The sequence below is a fragment of the Engystomops pustulosus genome, chromosome 7 (assembly GCF_040894005.1).
Source record: "Engystomops pustulosus chromosome 7, aEngPut4.maternal, whole genome shotgun sequence".
Classification (NCBI taxonomy): Eukaryota; Metazoa; Chordata; class Amphibia; order Anura; family Leptodactylidae; genus Engystomops; species Engystomops pustulosus.
Window position 1 is genome coordinate 85546486 of NC_092417.1, and position 21224 is coordinate 85567709.

Sequence of the window (21224 nt, forward strand, 5' to 3'; positions counted from 1 at the left end):
TTAAACAGCAAGCTCCTTGTTCACTGAGCAGAGAACACAAATGTCTGCCTTTATAAATACTCCTATAATTGTGATTAACGTCTGGGGCCTTCGGCAGCATCCACAAACAAGTTGAGATCTCAGCTAAATATATTCCCACTCTAATATCTCTATCAATGTGAGATCAGCGGCGGCTCCTGTCAGAGGCTCTATATTTACACACTTTGTACGGCATATAAAACAGGGCAATTATTTGTATTTCAAAGAATTGCAGTTCTTTATCTTTATCTTGCCATGATGGGATTTTAGCCGAGGATTTCCTGAAAACGTTGATTAAACTTCTAAAGGCGGCAGTAGAAGCGAGAGATTTATTGTGGCGCTATTGTAAATGCAGTGTTTTCATATAAATACAGTACAGAAAATTTACTTTGTGCTGTGAAGATGAAGAGTTTCTAAATTCAGCCTTTTTTTAAAATCAAGATAAGCTGCGTTGTCTATATGTGTAAAGATTGTAAATCAGTGATCGCGACGTCGCACTGCGTATAATGTCTCCCTCCTATTATACAGGCTATTCTCTGAGCTGCCAGGATGAATCTATTAAAGGCTTATTTTGTGTACGATGAGGCATATTTATAAAAAATGGCTTTCCGCCTGCAGAATAGTACAATTCCTTCTATAATCCTTCTACAATGGGTGCGTCTCCTGACCACGGCACTATCCAGGGAGAAGAATTTTGGAGTAAACTAAGTTGCATTTGGAGGGAAAAAAACTTCACTCACACCTACATTGTGTTGCCTGCCACATAAGAAGATCCCAGTAATATCAATATGGCACATATGGTCCTGATTATAGATTTTGTGTTTGGACCATGTTACTATACTATACCACCTCTTATCTCCTCCAGGTAGCTGGCCTGCCCTGTCAGAAAAGATTAAAAAACAAAATAAATCCTCTTTCCCTGGTTCTAAACAGCATGCACCACACACCGCACTTATGGCATGAAGCACTCATGTTTCCCTTTACCCCTTTTCTATGACTTATAGAGAGAAGCAATGGTCCTCTAGTTGACACATACAACAATGTGAAGGAGAATTTTTGGTTAGAGTTCATCCACTTGTAGAGACAGGGAATGTACATATCATGGTCTGGAACGGTGTCCTATTTGTTATATAATTCCAGTGGAAACATGGGTTGTCACTAGAAATGAGCGGGTTGCTCCAAACTCAGGTTCCACGGGTTAGTCCGAATTTAGTTAAAAAACATCAGTTCGAGAAATAGGCTTTGCCTGAACTTTGACCCGGGCACAAACAAAATTTAACTCAATGGATTCCTGGATTTTAACACCCTAAAATGGCTATAAAATGGGGTTAGTGCTGAAAAATGGTGGAACTAACAGGACAGTTGTCCTGCCCACAATGGGCTAATGAAAACACTTGAAATGATATTTAAAAACTTAAGAAATTATTTTAAAAAGAATTAAAATAATTTATTGTAATATTATGTTAATTACTATTTTAAGTGCTTTGCCCTGCCCATTTTTTCATGGCAATTGACCTGTTTACAAATGAGCAGATCAAAAATGCTGGATACCTATTGCATCTTTTATGGAAGTGAGAGACAGGGCCTGGTTTTCCCCATTGCATCTTTTAAGGCAGTTAGAGGAACTACACTGGTGCAAACATTGCCAGGTCAGTGGCGGTTACAGGCTACTGTCCTCTCCAAATTACAGATGCCACATACATCATTTATTACAGTTATCCTGAAAAGGTTTGTGTGTTAGAGGGAACCTTTTCACTAGCTACATCATTTTCACTAAAGACAGATTGCAAAAGCCCATTGCAAAGCATTGCAAATATGTCTTTTTGCTTTCTCTAAGCATTGCATTACAATATAATTGTGTATTATAACTTACCTTGCACCCTGACAGAATCCTCTGTGTAGTCCCAGGGGTTGGGCTTTGGTTTAGATTTCCAAAAACAACACGTGACTTCTCCTCTTACCCTAATTATGGACTGCTTCAGAGAACGCTGTAATCAGTGGCGTAACGATTGCAGCTGTAGGGGGTGCGACTGAGGCTGGGCCCAATGTCAGTCAGAGGCCCGCACCTGACCCCTGCACTGCGCTGATAACTCGGTGCAGCACAGCGGGTAGATGTTTTAAATTGTGACAGCTGCTGGTCTCCCTGTTACAGCGCACAAACTGTTCTGTATCTGATTCGTGCGCTGGATCTGGAGGGCCCATAGCTTAACATTTCAAAATGGGCCCCCGCTTCACCCACCGTCCCCACCCACCATACCCATCACTTTGGCTGACGCAGGCTTAATGATGCTTCTGCTTGCATCGGATCTGCTGAGGTCTATGACCCGGCATTTGACCTGGCAGACGCGTCATCAGCTGTCCCCTGCGCCGGGTCTCCAGATAAGAGAGAGCACGAAGAGGAGCGGAATAAGGTAAGAATATTATTTTTTATTTTGCTTAAATATATTGGGCCCTTTTACTATTGGTGCAAGTTAGGAAATGGCTATTTGGTGGGGGGGATATTACTTATGGCTACAGGTGGGTGGGGAAAAGTTAATTATGGCTACTGGTGGAGGGGGGGGGACATAAATTATGGCTACTGGTGGAGGGGGAACATCAATTATGGGTACTGGTGAGCGGGGGCATTTATTATGGCTACTGGTAAGGGGGGAGGAATTAATTATGGCTACTTGTTAGGGGGGACACATTAATTATGGCTACTGGTGGATGGATAAACATTAATTATAGCTACTGGTGGATTGGTAAACATTAATTATGGCTCCTGGTGGATGGGTAAATATTATTTATGGCTACTGTTGGGGGGCAGGATATAACTATTGGCTACTAGTGGGGGGAAGGATATTACTTATGGCTACTGATGGGGGGCAGGATATTACTAATGGCTACTGGTGGAGGGCAGGATATTATTAATGGCTACCGGTGGGGGGGAGGATATTACTAATGGCTACTGATGGGGGGCAGGATAATTCTAGTGGCTGCTGTTGGGGAGCAGGATATTACTAATGACTACTGGTGAGGGGAAGGATATTACTAATGGATACTGGTGAGGGGGGCAGGATATTACTAATGGCTACTGGTGGGGGGCAGGGTATTACTAATGGCTATTGGTGGGGGCAGGATATTACTAATGGCTACTGGTGGGGGGCAGGGTATTACTAATGGCTATTGGTAGGGGCAGGATATTACTAATGACTACTGGTGAGGGGGGATATTACTAAAAGCTACTGATGGGGGGAAGGATGTTACTAATGGGTACTGGTGGGGGGGATATCACTAATGGCTACTGGTGGGGGAATATTACTAATGACTACTGGTGGGGTCAGGGTATTACTAATGACTACCGGTGGGGGGCAGGATAATACTAATGGCTACTAGTGGGGGGGGGAGGAGGATATCACTAATGGCTACTGATGGGGGGCAGGATATTACTTATGGCTACTGGTGGGGGGAGGATATTACTAATGGCTACTGGTGGGGAGCAGGATATTACTAATGACTACTGGTGGGGGGCAGGATATTACTAATGGCTACTGGTGGAGGGCAGTATATCATTAATGGCTACTGGTGGGGGGATGATATTACTAATGACTACTTGGTGGGGGACAGGATATTACTAATGGATACTGGTGGGGGGCAAGGTATTACTAGCGGCTACTGGTAGGGGCAGGATATTACTAATGACTACTGGGTGGGGGGCAGGATATTACTAATGGATACTGGTGGGAGGGCAGGATATTACTAATGGCTACTGGTGGGGGCAAGGTATTACTAGCGGCTACTGGTGGGGGCAGGATATTACTAATTGCTTCTGGTGGGGGGATATTACTAATGGCTATTGATGGGGGGCAAGATATTACTAATGGCTACTGGTGGTGGGGTATTACTAATGGCTACTGATAGGGGCAGGATATTACTAATGGCTACTGATGGGGGGGAGGATATTACTAATGACTACTGGGTGGGGGGCAGGATATTACTAATGGATACTGGTGGGAGGGCAGGATATTACTAATGGCTACTGGTGGGGGGCAAGGTATTACTAGTGGCTACTGGTGGGGGCAGGATATTACTAATTGCTACTGGTGGGGGTGTTATTACTAATGGCTACTGTTGGGGGGCAGGATATTACTAATGACTACTGGGTGGGGGGCAGGATATTACTAATGGATACTGGTGGGAGGGCAGGATATTACTAATGACTACTGGTGGGGGGCAAGGTATTACTAGTGGCTACTGGTGGGGGCAGGATATTACTAATTGCTACTGGTGGGGGGATATTACTAATGGCTACTGATGGGGGGCAAGATATTACTAATGGCTACTGGTGGGGGGGTATTACTAATGGCTACTGATAGGGGCAGGATATTACTAATGGCTACTGATGGGGGGGAGGATATTACTAATGACTACTGGGTGGGGGGCAGGATATTACTAATGGATACTGGTGGGAGGGCAGGATATTACTAAGGGCTACTGGTGGGGGGCAAGGTATTACTAGCGGCTACTGGTGGGGCAGGATATTACTAATGGCTACTGGTGGGGGGCAAGGTATTACTAGCGGCTACTGGTGGGGGCAGGATATTACTAATTGCTACTGATGGGGGTGTTATTACTAATGGCTACTGATGGGGGGCAGGATATTACTAATGGCTACTGGTGGGGGGGTATTACTAATGGCTACTGGTGAGGGGATATTACTAATGGCTACTGTGGGGGGCAGGATATTACTAATGGATACTGGTGGGAGGGCAGGATATTACTAATGGCTACTGGTGGGGGGCAAGGTATTACTAGCGGCTACTGGTGAGGGCAGGATATTACTAATTGCTACTGGTGGGGGGATATTACTAATGGCTACTGATGAGGGGCAAGATATTACTAATGGCTACTGGGTGGGGGGGGGCAGGATATTACTAATGGATACTAGTGGGAGGGCAGGATATTACTAATGGCTACTGGTGGGGGGCAAGGTATTACCAGCGGCTACTGGTGGGGGCAGGATATTACTAATTGCTACTGGTGGGGGGATATTACTAATGGCTACTGATGGGGGGCAAGATATTACTAATGGCTACTGGTGGGGGGTATTACTAATGGCTACTGATAGGGGCAGGATATTACTAATGTCTACTGATGGGGGGGGGAGGATATTACTATTGACTACTGGGTGGGGGGCAGGATATCACTAATGGATACTGGTAGGAGGGCAAGATATTACTAATGGCTACTGGTGGGGGGCAAGGTATTACTAGCGGCTACTGGTGGGGGCAGGATATTACTAATTGCTAGTGGTGGGGGTGTTATTACTAATGGCTACTGATGGGGGGCAGGATATTACTAATGGCTACTGGTGGGGGTGTATTACTAATGGCTACTGGTGAGGGGATATTACTAATGGCTACTGTGGGGGGCAGGATATTACTAATGACTACTGGTTGGAGTCAGGATAATACTAATGGCTACGGATGGGGGGCAGGATATTACTTATGGTTACTGGTGGGGAGAGGATGTTATTAATGGCTACCAGTGGGGGGGGGGGGTATTACTAATGGCTAATGATGGGGGGCAGGATATTACTAATGGCTGCTGTTGGGGGGGCAGGATATTGCTAATGACTACCGGTGGGGGGCAGGATATTACTAATGGATACTGGTGGGGGGGGGGGGGCAGGATATTACTAATGGCTACTGGTGGGGTCAGGGTATTACTAATGACTACCGGTGGGGGGCAGGATAATACTAATGGCTATTGGTGGGGGGGGGGGGGCAGGATATTACTAATGGCTACTGATGGGGGGCAGGATATTACTTATGGCTACTGGTGGGGGAGGATATTTCTAATGGCTACTGGTGGGGGCAGGATATTACTAATGACTACTGGTGGGGGGAAGGATATTACTAATGGCTACTGGTGGAGGGCAGGATATTATTAATGGATACTGGTGGGGTGGGAGGATATTACTAATGGCTACTGATGGTGGGGGGCAGGATATTACTAATGGCTGCTGTTGGGGGCAGGATATTACTAATGACTACTGGTGGGGGGCAGGATATTACTAATGACTACTGGTGGGAGGGTAGGATATTACTAAGGGCTACTAGTGGGGGGCATGGTATTATTAGCGGCTACTGGTGGGGGCAGGATATTACTAATGGCTACTGGTGGGGGGGGGGAATATTAATAATGGCTACTGATCCGGGGCAGGATATTACTAATGGCTACTGGTGGTGGTGGGGGGGGATATTACTAATGGCTACTGGTGGGGGGCAGGGTATTACTAATGACTACTGGTGGGGGGCAGGATAATACTAATGGCTACTGGTGGGGGGATATTACTAATGGCTACTGGTGGGGGGCAGGATATTACTTAAGGCTACTGGTGAGGGGGGATATTACTAATGGCTACTGGTGGGGGGCAGGATATTACTAATGACTACTGGTGGGGGGCAAGATATTACTAATGGCTCCTGGTGGTGGGCAGGATATTACTAATGGCTCCTGGTGGGGGGCAGGATATTGCTAATGGGTACTAGTGGGGGACAGAATATTACTAATGGGTACTGTTGGGGGGCAGAATATTACTAATGGCTACTGGTGGGGGAGGCTATTACTAATGGCTACTTGTGGGGGGAGGCTATTACTAATGGTTACAGTGGGGGCAAAATGAATAATGGCTTTGACCAGGCTACTATGTGGGGGACATTGTGGCTGCTTGCTGCTCTGGTGGTCCTGTGACTCTTAAAAAAAAAAAGTATACTTACCTTTTCCGGCGCTGCTGATGTCATGCGCCTTGGTCCGTCCGATCCATGCGCCTGTTTGTTTACAAGGGCACAGAAGCCATGCAGAGGGAACTTCCAGCCAGCGAGGTGACCGACCACTTCCATCCCTATCTCTCAGCATCGTAAGCACTGGGAGATGGGGTTGGCTGGGAGCTTCTCACTCGCAAAGTTTATATAATTCCTTGGGGGCAACCGTTGCTGAACACCAGCCAACCAGCAACCCTGAAACGGCTGTATTGATCCCTGCTGTTGTGCCATTTGTTGTGTTCCAGAATAAAAAGGCTGTGAGTTTTATGGTTGATATACCTTGTCTCTGAGTGATCCCTACTATGTCTCGCCCAGCCGACCACTAAGGTACCAATAGGAAATCCTGCTGCCCCCAAGCTTAAAAAAGGCTAGGCACCAGTGGGGGATGTTGCATAATTGGAATATAATTAAGAATATACTTGCACTGATGCATTTCTTCAGAGTGCCCATAAGGGTAATTATTTCAGATTTTCACCTGTCCTTTATAATATGAGCCTTTTCTATACACCTCTGGCCAGGACAAGTGCTGCCTAGCTGTCAGCTGTCTAGCTGACTGACTCCATTACCCTTCCTCAGCAGTCAATCAGGCTTTTTCCTGAACACGGACCCAGATCCCGAATAGTGATGCATTTTCGGCCTCCTGGCCTGTGGGTGGCGAACCTGTGAAATTCGGTACGTACAATGCGGTTCCGGTCTGCTCATCACTAGTTGTCACTAATCAGCATGCAAAGTGTTGGTTGCTCATACTGTGAAAATAACAGCCACTGCCTGGCAGAAGGATTCTGGGAAAGTATAGCTTGTATTATTTTTTAATAGCATGGTTTAGAAGAAGATACATTGGGGAGAGACAGGAGTGATTTTATTTTTTTACTTCTTTATGTATATAAATAACCATAACAAAGGAAGCAGATTCTACAACCTTTTTTGTTTTTTTAATAATCCCTAGTACTGTCTAGAAGAGCCTTCTCCATGGAGAGAAAAATGAAAGCACTGGGTACACTCAATATAATGTATTCGTCAGTCTGTGCAATTTTAATATTTTGCCTTATGCCCAAGAAAAAAAAAAGAAAGAAATTGCTATTAAATTATTCCTGAAAGCAGATGAGGCTCTATGGAAGTGGACAGCGCTTAGATACAAATACAATGTATCTGGATATTTCCATAACACATCCGTCTCCTCCACACAAGGAGTACAGCATGTCCTGAGCTCTCACAAGGATTAGTATTAATGGTAGTAAATTTACATTAAAGTGTCCCTCTAGTAATAAAAGTCACTTTGCCGCAATGAGGCCTTGGGGAAGCCGTTGCCATTCTGCTCTCGGCTCCAAGACTCTATTTGCATAGTGTAATAGTTAAAATTATTTTTATGTTCTCGCTTGCAATGATAATCAGTATCTTGCACATTATGAATGATCTCTTGTTTCGGAGACAATCTGTTGGCAATTGTCTGAGATTCATATAATGTGTTACAGAAGTTTCAGAACTGAGTCGTGATGTAGAGAGAGAGTCAGCTGGAAAAAAATGAATATTGAAAATATGATACATACATTATCCTGTGTGCACTTAGAGGGGAATTACTGAGCCATCTGCCTTTAAAGATATAGATTATGGTTTAATATACTCCACAAGTGTGTTACATATTCCATTGCTACAAGCGCTGAAAAGATTATTTTGCTTGCTGCTAATTTCTCTTCATCATGACAGACGGTGTCAATCATAAAGGCTGGTGCAGGGACTACCTACAGATCATGCTCAACTACTTAAAGAGGTAGAGGAATGAGGTTCATGGAGGACCTACGTACACTCCTGGACAAAATTATTGTTACCTCTCATTTTATGAAAGAAAAACTCACAATGGTCACAGAAATCACAGAAATAACTTGAATCTGACAAAAGGAAAAAGAAATTACATTTTTATGAAAATGAATAAATGAAAGGCAGACATTGCTTTTCAACCATGCTTCAACAAAATAAAAAAATAAATAAACTCATGCAACAAGCCTGGACAGGAATGATGGTACCCCTGAGAAAATGTGAGTAAAGGGACATTTTAATTTAAGGTGTGTCCACTAATTAGCATCACAGTTTTCTGCAATCTTGTCATTAGTCCATGGGCCTGTACAACATGTAGGGCTACAGCTACTGACTGTGCTGTTTGGTGACATGGACCAGAGGAAGCAAAGGAAAGAGTTGTCTCTGGACCTCAGAGAAAAAAATTATAGACAAGCATGTTGAAAGTAAAGATTATAAGACCATCTCCAAGCTGCTTGATGTTCCTGTGACCACATTTGCACATATTATTCAGAAATTTAAGATCTATAGGACTGTAGCCGACCTTCCTGGACGTGGCTGCAGAAGAAAAATTGATGATAAATCAAAGAGACGAATATATAGCAATACGGCTGCGCCGCCACTGTTGGTGGGGCTTATTCACTGACAGTGGCTGCGCTGGGCTTATTGACAGTGCCGGCCGAATGTTATATATATTCGGCCGGCACTGTCAATAAGCCCGGTGTGGCCGCTGTCAGTGCAGCGCAGCTGGACATGTGAATAAGCCCCGCGCCGCTGTTAGTGGAACAGCGGCAGCGTGGCCGGATCGCGGAGAGACGGCAGCGATTACGCAATACATGCTGCCGGCTTCTCCTATAGGTCCTAGCTGACAGGGGGCGTGCTGGGGGTGTGTCGGCCAGCCCCCTTATGAATAACACCGACTGCAGTTCCCCAGATATGAGGATCCGACCTCTTATTTTGTAAGAGATCGGATCTGTTTAAACCACCTTTCCGAGCATAGATTTTTTAAAAAATTGCTGGGGAGAAAGAGGCTAGGGAGAGTGTTATGGGGGACACATTTGGGTGGGGGCTATTTCGGGGTGACGGGTCCTCTTTAAGAACAAACCTACAGAACCCATCTTGTACGTAACCCGGGGACTGCCTGTATTTGTGGAAAGTGGACAACCTCTTTAAGTGACAAATGAATGAAGAATTTAGCAATAATAAATTTGGAATGGACTTTGATCTCTGGTGGTAAAGCCCTGGCATACCCATGTTGTTGTTGAGGCTCCATTACAAAAAGATTGAGAAACTCTGGTTTAGTATATTGGTTCAATGTCATAGTCTTGATAACATTTCTGCCAGCCTGTCTATTAGCATGGGAGTAGAAGATTTACAGGTCAGTAAGCAGTCACCTCCAGCTATGATTGTTAAGCTTTCCTATGGGAGCAGGGGCGCTAAGGGGCGCTAATCTCAATATACAACCTGCTGTGTATCACACACCAAAAAACAACTTGTACAAATTACACTATAAGCTGCTTAAGCCTTAGGAGTAATTAAGGAGTCGTCTTGTTAATAAGTAGAACGGTCACAGATCCCACTAAGCTCATACACAAACAGATGGGAGATGTCAGGATGCTTATGGATACTGCACATTGATAGAGACATAATCTGGTCTTTACATAAATCTAAACCAAGTTTTTGCTTGCTGAACAATACTTTGTCCCTGGATGCCATTTATCCATGGGCTATGTCAAAGTTTTATTGGCAAGTCAATACATTGTCACTAAAATGTCCTATGTTAATGCTTCAGCAACTGTAGTATTACATAGTAGTTATTCAGATGAATAGCTATGTGTTTAAGGGGCTCTCATATTTGGCACAAAGAAGAGTTTTAAACAAGTCTACACATGATGCCATTGCCATGATATTCCCAGTGTAATCTGTATGCTAATGAGGCAGTTGGTGCACCAAGGTCATGTTCTCTGTAGCCAGAAAACTGCTATTCCTGCCTCACTCCCCTCTTCTTATAGTATCACATCATGCTTCTTACAAGACAAATCCCCTGCTTATGTGATGAAGACAGTTTTTTCCACTATAAGCATTTTTGAAATAATAGTTAATTTCTCTAAAACATACTACAGATTATGCTTGGGGAGTAGCTAGACTTACCCTATGTTAGGTTATGTGGACAGGGGTTGTGATGACCTTTAACCCCTTCTCGAGACAGCGGGAAGGTAGTTAACAATGTGTGCCGTACTCTTAAGGCGTCCGGTAGGTGCCAGCTCACATACAGCACTCTAAAGAACGGGTGTCAGCTGCAAATTGCAGCTGACACCCTACTGTAACACCCGGGAACAGATATTCCTCTGATTGTGGGTGTTAACCCCTTATATATGCTGTGGTCAAGCATGTTTGGTGATTGTTTCATCTTTTATACAAAAATTAGGGGTAAAATTGACCTTTAAGCCCGTAATTAAATGAACCTGACGCATGTACCTGACGCATGTTAAGAATTTCTGTCAAATTTAGCTTCTAAAAGGCAAATATCCGATGTTCCCTTCTGAGTCCTTCTGTGTACCCATAACTCATTTTATATGCACATGTGGGGGCGATTCTATGCTCAGGGAAATAGTTTAACACATTTTTGGGGGTTGTTTCATCTTTTATCCCTTGTGGCTTAGAGAAATTCGGGGTAAAGGTGACTTTTTTGGGAAAATATTCACCTTTTTCCTTGTTAGTTAAAGTATAAATATGGAAAATGTTAGTAATCAAGTTATTTTGGTGATATGATTAACACTCCAAAAAGTAAAACAAAATTTTGAATTTGGAAAACATGATTTTTTGCCAAATTTCAGTTTATTTCATTATCATATACTAAACATATTGCTTAAATTTCTCAGCCAAAAGTTCAATGTGATATGAAAAAACAGTCACAAAATCAGCTGGATAAATTAAAGCATTCCAAAGTTATGACCACTTATAATAACACTTGTCGGATTTCAAAAAAGTGTCGTGTCAGGAAAGTGCAAAATGGCCAAGTCAAAAATCAGGTTTTTACATTTCAGTTGTCTAAGACCAGTGACAAACTAGACACATCTTCTGTAGATATTTCACAGAAGACCTGTTCATGCTATAAAACATATAAAATAGCTGGTCTCCACCATGACATTCAGCCACAATGGGGCAGATTTATCAAGCAGTCTGAAAGTCAGAATATTCCTAGTCACCAATCACAGCTCCCCTTTAAAATCTTCATGAGCAATGCTAAAATGAAAGCTGAGCTGTAATTGGTTGCCATGGACAACTAGGAATATTCTGACTTTCAGACAGCTTGATAAATCTGCCCCACTATCTCACAATTTCAGCCAGATCTTAACATTTTTGCTGAATCTGCAGGAATAACTGGTATGGCGCTAAAGCAGTGATGGCGAACCTATGGCATAGGTGCCTTTTCTGTGGGCACCGAGGCTGCCGACCCAGGACATAGTTCACCAAAGAGGACTCAAATCTTCCTGCAGTCCCAGACAACTTGAGATGCTGCTATCAACACTTTTTAAAGATGACACTTCTTTGACTGATTGGAACTGCAGAGTGAGAAGGTATAAACAGGGCCAGATTATCTTGTGAGGTCCCCCTGCTGGCCAAATGATTCTTCCTGTACAGAGAGACCCTGAAGAGAAGCTGCAATGATACTCTGAATTCGCTCTCCTGCTTTCAACTGTATTAGTGGCCTTAGGGGGCTGATACGATTGAATGTTGTGGAAGAACAGGTAGCAATAAGTTACTGTTTAAATTGTCAAGTTGGCACTTGATGGTAAATAAGTGGGTTTTGGTTGTAGATTGGGCACCCAGTCTCTAAAAGGTCCGCTATCACTGCTCTAAAGGGTTTTCCCCTTGCAAGTAAGTAAGCCACTGGTGATTTTGCTGCAGCTAACCTGTGTCACTAGCACAGTATCCTGGGCCAGGGCCGGATTATAGGCGGGGCTCCCGGGGCTCGAGCCCCGGGGTCCCCACCATCTTGCCCCCCTAGGGGCCCCCACCAGATTGCACTTCCCATGCCCCCCCCTCATGAGCCGAGCGCCGCCCACCGCCTCCGGGCATAGGTGAGCGCCTCCCCGGCGATCCAGCCCCTGCATAAACTGCCCGCCCACTCATCCTGCTGCATGGGGAGCCACCACTCTGCCCCCCCTCCTGCACAGGTGATCGCTTCCTAAACAAGCAACGCCGCTATCCCCCCCGCTCTGCTCGCTCTCCGCTCACTCCCGGCTCCACACCGCCTCCGGCTCCCCGCTCTGCTGACCCGCTGCCTGCTCCGCTCACTCCCGGCTCAACACCGCCTCCCGCTCCCCGCCCCCTGCTCCGCTTGCTCCCCGCTCAACACCGCCTCCGGCACCCCTGAGCACCCCCCCCGCCCCCCCCCCCTGGTGAACATACTGTGTATTTATACTGTGTATTTATACATATACTGTGTATATGTGTATATATGTATATACTGTGTATATATGCATCTACTGTGTATATACTGTATATAGATGCATATACTGTGTTTATACACGCATATATTTATATAAGCATATATGTGTGTACATTTATATATATGTGAATGATGTGGTTTTTGTATATACTGTGTATATGGAATGTATGTATATGCTCTATATACTGAATGTGTGTGTGTGTATTTCCCGTATGTGTGTGTAATTGCTGTACATACTGAATGTGTGTGTATTTGCTGTATGTGTGTATATACTTTATGAGTTTGTAAATACTCTGGGTATTAGTTTATAAATGTATATGAGTGCATAAATGTGTGTGTATAAGTGTATACTTGTGTGTATATATTGGTGCAAGTATATGAGTGTAGAACTTTATGTGTGTGTGTATATGTATATAAATGTGGGTAATTTTATAAACATGTCTGTATAAGGGTACATTATGAGGCGGCTGTATGTAGCTGTGTTACTGGGGATGTGGCGGCTGTGTGTAGCTGTGTTACTGGGGAGGTGGCGGCTGTATGTAGCCGTGTTACTGGGGGTGAGGCGGCTGTATGTAGCTGTGGTACTGGGGATGAGGCGGCTGTATGTAGCTGTGTTACTGGGGACGTGGGGGCTGTATGTAGCGGTGTTACTGGGGAGGTGGCGGCTGTATGTAGCCGTGTTACTGGGGGTGAGGCGGCTGTATGTAGCTGTGGTACTGGGGATGAGGTGGCTGTATGTAGCTGTGTTACTGGGGACGTGGCGGCTGTATGTAGCGGTGTTACTGGGGACGTGGCGGCTGTATGTAGCTGTGTTACTGGGGACGAGGCGGCTGTATGTCGCTGTGTTACTAGGGGTGAGGCGGCTGTATGTAGCAGTGTTACTGGGGGGAGGTGGCTGTATGTAGCTGTGTTACTAGGGATGAGGCGGCTGTATGTAGCTGTTTTACTGGGGATGAGGTGGCTGTATGTAGCTGAGTTACTGGGGGTGAGGCGGCTGTATGTAGCTGTGTTACTGGGGGTGAGGCGGCTGTATGTAGCTTTGTTACTGGGGTGAGGCGGCTGTATGTAGCGGTGTTACTGGGGATGAGGCAGCTGTATGTAGCTGTCTTACTGGGGGCGAGGCAGCTGTATGTAGCTGTGTTACTGGGGATGAGGCGGCTGTAATGTAGCTGTGTTACTGGGGATGAGTAGATAGCAATAAGACAGTATAGTCCAAAGAAAAGCACAGGTAGGTGTGTGCGCGCTGCCCCTATGGCTAGATTGTGGTAGAGAAGTAAAAAACTCCAAAAAGAGTAAAGGGAGAACTTTTTCTGTAAAATATATAGTGTTTATTTTTCAGTGGCGGACGACGCGTTTCGAGGACGTATTGTCCTCTTCATCAGGTCCATAAGCATATTACACTAAAAAGACATCGAACAAAATAGGGAGTGGGGGAAGTGGTATAAATAAATAGAGTGAATGAGTATAAATAAATAGAGTAAATAAGTAATTATATGTAAAAAGAATTAATATAGAGTTAATACATGCGTACAAAATTTGATACGTACAAAGGAACAGGAATATATGTTAAAAGATGCTTAATTTACATAAAGTGCATAAAAATACATATAGCTTTATGAATTTCTATAAAATGCATACAACCTTTGTAATATGTAGGTCTAGTTAAGCATAATTGATAAAATACATGTTAATAGCAATAGACAGAGCTGGAAGATATATAAATGTATATAGTGAGGCTTACCTGAACATAATGCTTAAGGGTGTATCAAAAGAAGAGTACTGGTTTGGAAAGTGTTGTAGTCCTGCGTGGGATAAGGGAAATGGAAACATGAAATGTGGTGGGGAAGGGAAAAGGGGGGGGGGGGGAGGGCTAGGTGGACGCATTGGGTGTTGACGTACCTGCTGGATGATGGAGCAGGGTACAGGGGCAACGTAACTGGTTTCTGGCAGGAGATACCACTGTGGGTAATAAGAAATGGTGGAGATAAGTTTAGGTATGAGGAGAGGGGGGAGCTGTGGTATCTCCTGCCAGAAACCAGTTACGTTGCCCCTGTACCCTGCTCCATCATCCAGCAGGTACGTCAACACCCAATGCGTCCACCTAGCCCTCCCCCCCCCCCTTTTCCCTTCCCCACCACATTTCATGTTTCCATTTCCCTTATCCCACGCAGGACTACAACACTTTCCAAACCAATACTCTTCTTTTGATACACCCTTAAGCATTATGTTCAGGTAAGCCTCACTATATACATTTATATATCTTCCAGCTCTGTCTATTGCTATTAACATGTATTTTATCAATTATGCTTAACTAGACCTACATATTACAAAGGTTGTATGCATTTTATAGAAATTCATAAAGCTATATGTATTTTTATGCACTTTATGTAAATTAAGCATCTTTTAACATATATTCCTGTTCCTTTGTACGTATCAAATTTTGTACGCATGTATTAACTCTATATTAATTCTTTTTACATATAATTACTTATTTACTCTATTTATTTATACTCATTCACTCTATTTATTTATACCACTTCCCCCACTCCCTATTTTGTTCGATGTCTTTTTAGTGTAATATGCTTATGGACCTGATGAAGAGGACAATACGTCCTCGAAACGCGTCGTCCGCCACTGAAAAATAAACACTATATATTTTACAGAAAAAGTTCTCCCTTTACTCTTTTTGGAGTTTTTTACTTCTCTACCACAATCTAGCCATAGGGGCAGCGCGCACACACCTACCTGTGCTTTTCTTTGGACTATACTGTCTTATTGCTATCTACTTATTCAACCGCAGATACTTCTGCGCTCCACAGGATCCGCAGCAGCCCCCCCTTCCTACCCTTCCCTCCATATCTCATCTCCACTATCAGATTTCCGGACCCCTTTTCCTGCCCCCCAAGGCGCCACGTGCCCCCACAATACTATTACTGGGGATGAGGCGGCTGTATGTAGCTGTGTTACTGGGGTGAGGTGGCTGTATGTAGCTGTGTTACTAGGGATAAGGCGGCTGTATGTAGCTGTGTTACTGGGGTGAGGCGGCTGTATGTAGCTGTAGTACTGGGGTGAGGCGGCTGTATGTAGCTGTGTTACTGCTGGGGTAGTGGAAAGGAAGCAGGAGGACGAGTGTGTACACTACACTTAGTGGGGGCCTCCACCAGATTTTGCAACAAGGGGCCCCCACCACCCTTAATCCAGCCCTGTCCTGGGCTGAACACTATATACCATAGTGAGTTATGATGCAATGAGTTCTGAAATTGTCATTGTGCTTCTGTACCGACTGCTGGAATTCCTACAGATCACAATAAATGGACACCTAGCAATATGGAGAATATGGTCCCATTCTCCACTATTTGATGAAGCGGCTTGTATCCTGCCACTCCATTGAATTGTATGGTACTCCCCATCATTGACCAGGGGAGTGATAGTATGGGAGTGTTGGAAACTGCTAACACTAAGCTCAACCTGCTGCTCCACCATTCTCCTTATTGGGGGTCAAATGATTGGTGGGAGTCCCATCAGTCAGAACCAAGCCGATCAGCTTGTTATTCCCTGTCCTGTTGAATCTTAGTCGGTAGGACCCATTCAATTCTGCCATAAGCATCAAATGAAAATTTGACAAATCTGCTGGTTTCAGTGTATTCCACCATCCAGTTAATAATTAGCAGATAAGGCTATATAATTTTGTTTTAATGAGATAAGTCACAATGATTCAGTGCATATTCACTTGAATACGTTATACATGCTTATTTAGCCAAAAGCTACTCTACAGTATCTAATGTGTATGGGTGGCTCTAGACAGAATAGTAAATCTGCTCCATTATATGAAGGCCACCAGCTGCCAGTAAGAAGAGGATTTAAGTTATTGGGAATGTTCTCATTTGCCAACAGAAAGTAGAGATCTTAAAAGGAATCTAATGAAAATAACTTGTATAATCAGAATATTCTGGTGTGCTACGTACATGGCATCTGCAGAACAGCTCTGTGATGTTCATGCATTTAAGCTAATCCTTACTACATTTATTACTCCTCACAGGAACTTTGTAAAGAAGTGTCTTAATTATACGTATATATATGCATCTCTAACCCTTCCTAACATATAGATCACAGCTTCTCCAAGTAGCTGCAGAAAGAAACAGTTGGTGAATATACAAGTAAGCAGTAACTATTTATTCTGTTGTAGACCATTATTGCAATTATCCATCTGCTGTTCCCACATGCAAATATTGAAGGCTTTCAGCCCTATGAGTGGAAAACAACCAGCTGGGTTATTTCCATTAGACTTTTCTTTATGACTTTACTCCATGTTAAATTAACTATTAAAGAAAACTAAATGAATGTCTCAAATTATATACCTGTGTAGAATGGAAGAAGGTGTGAATATCAGAATTACAGTACACTACAGTCACTGAGAGGCATGGCAGCCCTGCAGCTATATACAGTATGTATCCTGTAGCCATTGTATCTATAATGAATAATCACAGTAGGTCCAGGGCTAAGGCTGATGCCCTCTTATCCCATACAGAAAATATACAGTAAAGTGGGTTTTACATGGTGAAGAATAGAGCACGTTTTGGTGGATATACAGCAGATTTTACATTTAACCCTTACTTTCCAGAGCAGTTTTGTCGGGATAGACAGTAAGAAATTGCAGTATCACAAAGCCAGGTGTAAAGATGCGGAATACTAGAACAATTTTGCAAATGAGGAAAACTTTAATATTTCACATGTAAATATTTAATTTAATTTATATATAATTTAAATGTAATTGAATTGTGTGGCATACAAAACAGACCATAAAAATGATACACTGGTATAAGAAAACAATGGCCTCCTGATACATGGGGTGACATAACATGGGGCAACAGGACAGTGGAGTGAGAGGACAGTGCAGTGTGGGTGGGAGGGTGACAGGACAATGACTAGGTGACACAAGGGTTGACTGGACAATGGCTTGCTGATACATGGGGTAACATGTAGGGTGCAGAGGATAATGGGCTGAGTTATCGGGTCACAGGATGATTGCTTCCTTACATGTGGGTAGATGTCAATTACTGTAGTCAATCTAGAGAGAAGAACAACTGTACCTTGATGTGCACAATGACAAGACTAAAATTTTCACATCATCTATTTTGACAATCCACATAGGTCTTCTAAGACCCATAATCTTTGTATATTTCTATGTGAAATGCTGTTTGTAATATAGAAACACACAGATGTTTCCAATGAGAGCTGCTCGGATCTCTCTCCACCCAGAGGTTGGATTGTAAATTGCAAGGACTTGTGCGAAGCATCTCCAGTCTGCATCCTTCTGCCGGCTTCTCAGAGTCGTCTCTCCACGAGAAGGTACCAGCTCCTGATACATGAGCCTCCTCAGATGACTGAAGCTCCCACTTTCCTCTCTGCCTGGATGATGGGCACTGCCAGCTTGCTGTGGGGCAGCTTTAAAGCTTATCTTGTGATTTTGGTAACATTTTCAATAGCCTGGAGTGATGGAGCAAAGCACAAGAGACCTGTTTTCTCGGGATCTGTCCAGGAGAACAGACCGATAGGGACAAAAGTCAATGGAATTAATATCCACCTGAACAGAATTAGCCCAGAGCCTTGGTGCTCCAAGGTGACAGGAAGAAAATGGCATCTTCAGCTAATTGGGGACAAAGGTTCTTACTTTGAGGTCTACTTCCACCACAGGTATGCTCAAATGTCCCTAAAAACTGCCCAGATTCTGGACAGAGAAGAAAAGTCCAAGTACATCTTCAGGCTGGGGCTATGCTGCAAACTTTGCCTCTCTCCAGAGCATATAGTCACAGAGCTGGCACTCCTCACTGTGTATGTCCAGGACATAAATGACAATGCCCCCAAGTTCTTCTCCAATAATCACTCTCGGATCAGCTTGGATGAGACCACGGGGCTGAAGTCTGTAGTATACAGTGTCCGGGCTGAGGATCCAGATCAGGGAACCAATTCTGACCTGGTTTATTTTGCTGACCCTTCCAGCTCCTACTTCTTTGTCATCCCCAAGACTGGACAGGTGGTCCTGGTAGAGTCCATCCTACACCTCAAGAAAACGATAAATCTGACCCTATTCGCCAGGGATCACGGGCAACCACCTCTGGTCAGTGCACCTTTACATGTGGAGATCTGTCCAAGAGTCAAAATGTTTGCTATACCTGAAAAAGAAGAGTATGCTCTGGGGCTGTATAGGAAAAAGAGGTCCTTGGAGTTACCTGAATCCTCCACTGCCATATCCATCCCTGAGGATGCTTCTGTTGGCTCTGTAATCATTACCCTGGTATCCAGAGATTTCCAGGATCCCTGGTATGAACTGGTGTCTCCTTCTAAAGAAGAGTCTCCTATTGCAGTGGATGAGGTGACTGGGGAAGTGTCTGTCATCAGCACCCTGGACAGAGAAAAGGAGCCCTACTATCAGTGCCTGGTCAAGGTGCTAGACAGAGCTGGTAAGAAAGCAGTGCTGCATGTATCATTATTTATTAGGACACAGATTTCAGTACTGTAATATACACGGAACAGAGGGTTAAAGGACCAGGCTCTACGATGTATATATTCATTATAGTCCTTTTAACATGAGTTACTCTATGTTGTGTCTGAATCCACTAGAATTGACTGAAAATTGGTACCTGTTACATTTCCGATTCTGGTACTTACTCAGCTTTCCTTAGACTCTGGAAATGGAAATTTGCTTTATATGTTTTGAAGTTCTCGCACCAAGATGATTTTAGACTTCAGAAACATGTGTTATCTGTCATGTTTCGTTTTCACCCAGCTTTTCCAGGAGCAGATATCAACAATAATAGCTAAACAGCACAGCTAAGAACTTAAAGTTATGCATTATCTTTCATTATACCCTACATATACATGGGAAAGGTGATAAATGTAAGTTCATGGTGTGACTCCGGTTACCTGTTCATTCACAGCAGGATACCTGTGAAGGTAATCATTTGTATGAAGAAAAGCTGTGAATCTGATGTCATATTCACAACTTCATAGTAGATATGGAAATAAGTCCCTAATTTGTTCCCTTAATCTGAATAGGGCTTACCACCAAAACTTGTAGTTACTGTGGGTAATATATCTTTAGACCCTGTGACAATTCTATGTCTGTCTTTGGATTGCCACTGCCCTCAGATTCATTAAAGTGGCTTTTAGCCCTTGATAAATCTGTTTGCTATGGGGGTTGTTTGCGGCAGTCCTGTGAAAAGGCGCAAAGAAAATAAAGTTGCAGCACATAGACCAGAGTGAGGGCTGGAGTCAATGTGCCAAATGAAAAGTTACAATACATGGATTCAGTCCTACTGTCAAAACCTGGCTATGCAAGTTTAATGAATTTGGTGCAAGCAGTGTCTACTGTATGCCATGTTCATCTGGTGGACTGGAAAGTCACTAGGCAGCAATTGCACTACAACTACGACACACATAGACAAAAAAGAAAATGATACACCTCCACCATTGTTTCTATATCATGCACATGTTTGCGACAATGTTTTTACTGTACAGTTCTTCATTACAGCAAACCCTTAGCATTTGGAGGTTCCCTCCAAAATCCATATTTGTATACAAAACAAGAGGTCATTGTGGTTTTCTAATCCCACATAATATTCATGTTTTGCTCGTTACTTGGCACTACTGCTATGACCCCCCTGTTATTTGCAGAGGCAACCTAATGGATTGAAAATGATGTGCATTAAAATTGCAAATCTACCTGAATCTGTATTTCATACTGCACTTACATTATTTGCCCAGTATTCTGGACCAAATCTGGTTAAACTATTTCTTTTAATGTTACCCTTTTTACAGGTGTAAACACAATGTACAGTATATGTATCATACACTCCATACCAATGCAACAAGCCTGACTTCAGTCACAGAATGTCATGGTCTTATATGTAGGTGGATTGTGTATAATACATCTTTAGGTAATTTGAGATTGGACCTTTGTGCCACATACTGTGGTGCCCTTCTGAAGACCACTTGCAAGTTCTGAATGAATGTTCATTGATTTCAAACAGTGTCACATATTTCCTAATTTCCCCTGCAGCTCATCAATCAGATCAGGGAAACTTGTTCTCACTCAACAGCCCTTTAAATTGTTCTGCCTGGTTTGGACTACCTGCACGTGAACTGCTGCAGGG

General features: G+C 43.6%; 1 protein-coding gene across 1 annotated transcript in view; it reads left to right on the top strand.

Moving 5' to 3' along the window:
• The window catches only part of LOC140070192 (neural-cadherin-like), a 167476-nt gene that overhangs the window by 31811 nt on the left and 114441 nt on the right, over nt 1-21224 (top strand). Inside the window, exon 4 of the mRNA XM_072116539.1 lies at nt 18281-19532. Coding sequence (XP_071972640.1) covers nt 18281-19532 — 1252 coding nt within the window. The remainder of the gene's footprint in view (nt 1-18280; nt 19533-21224) is intronic.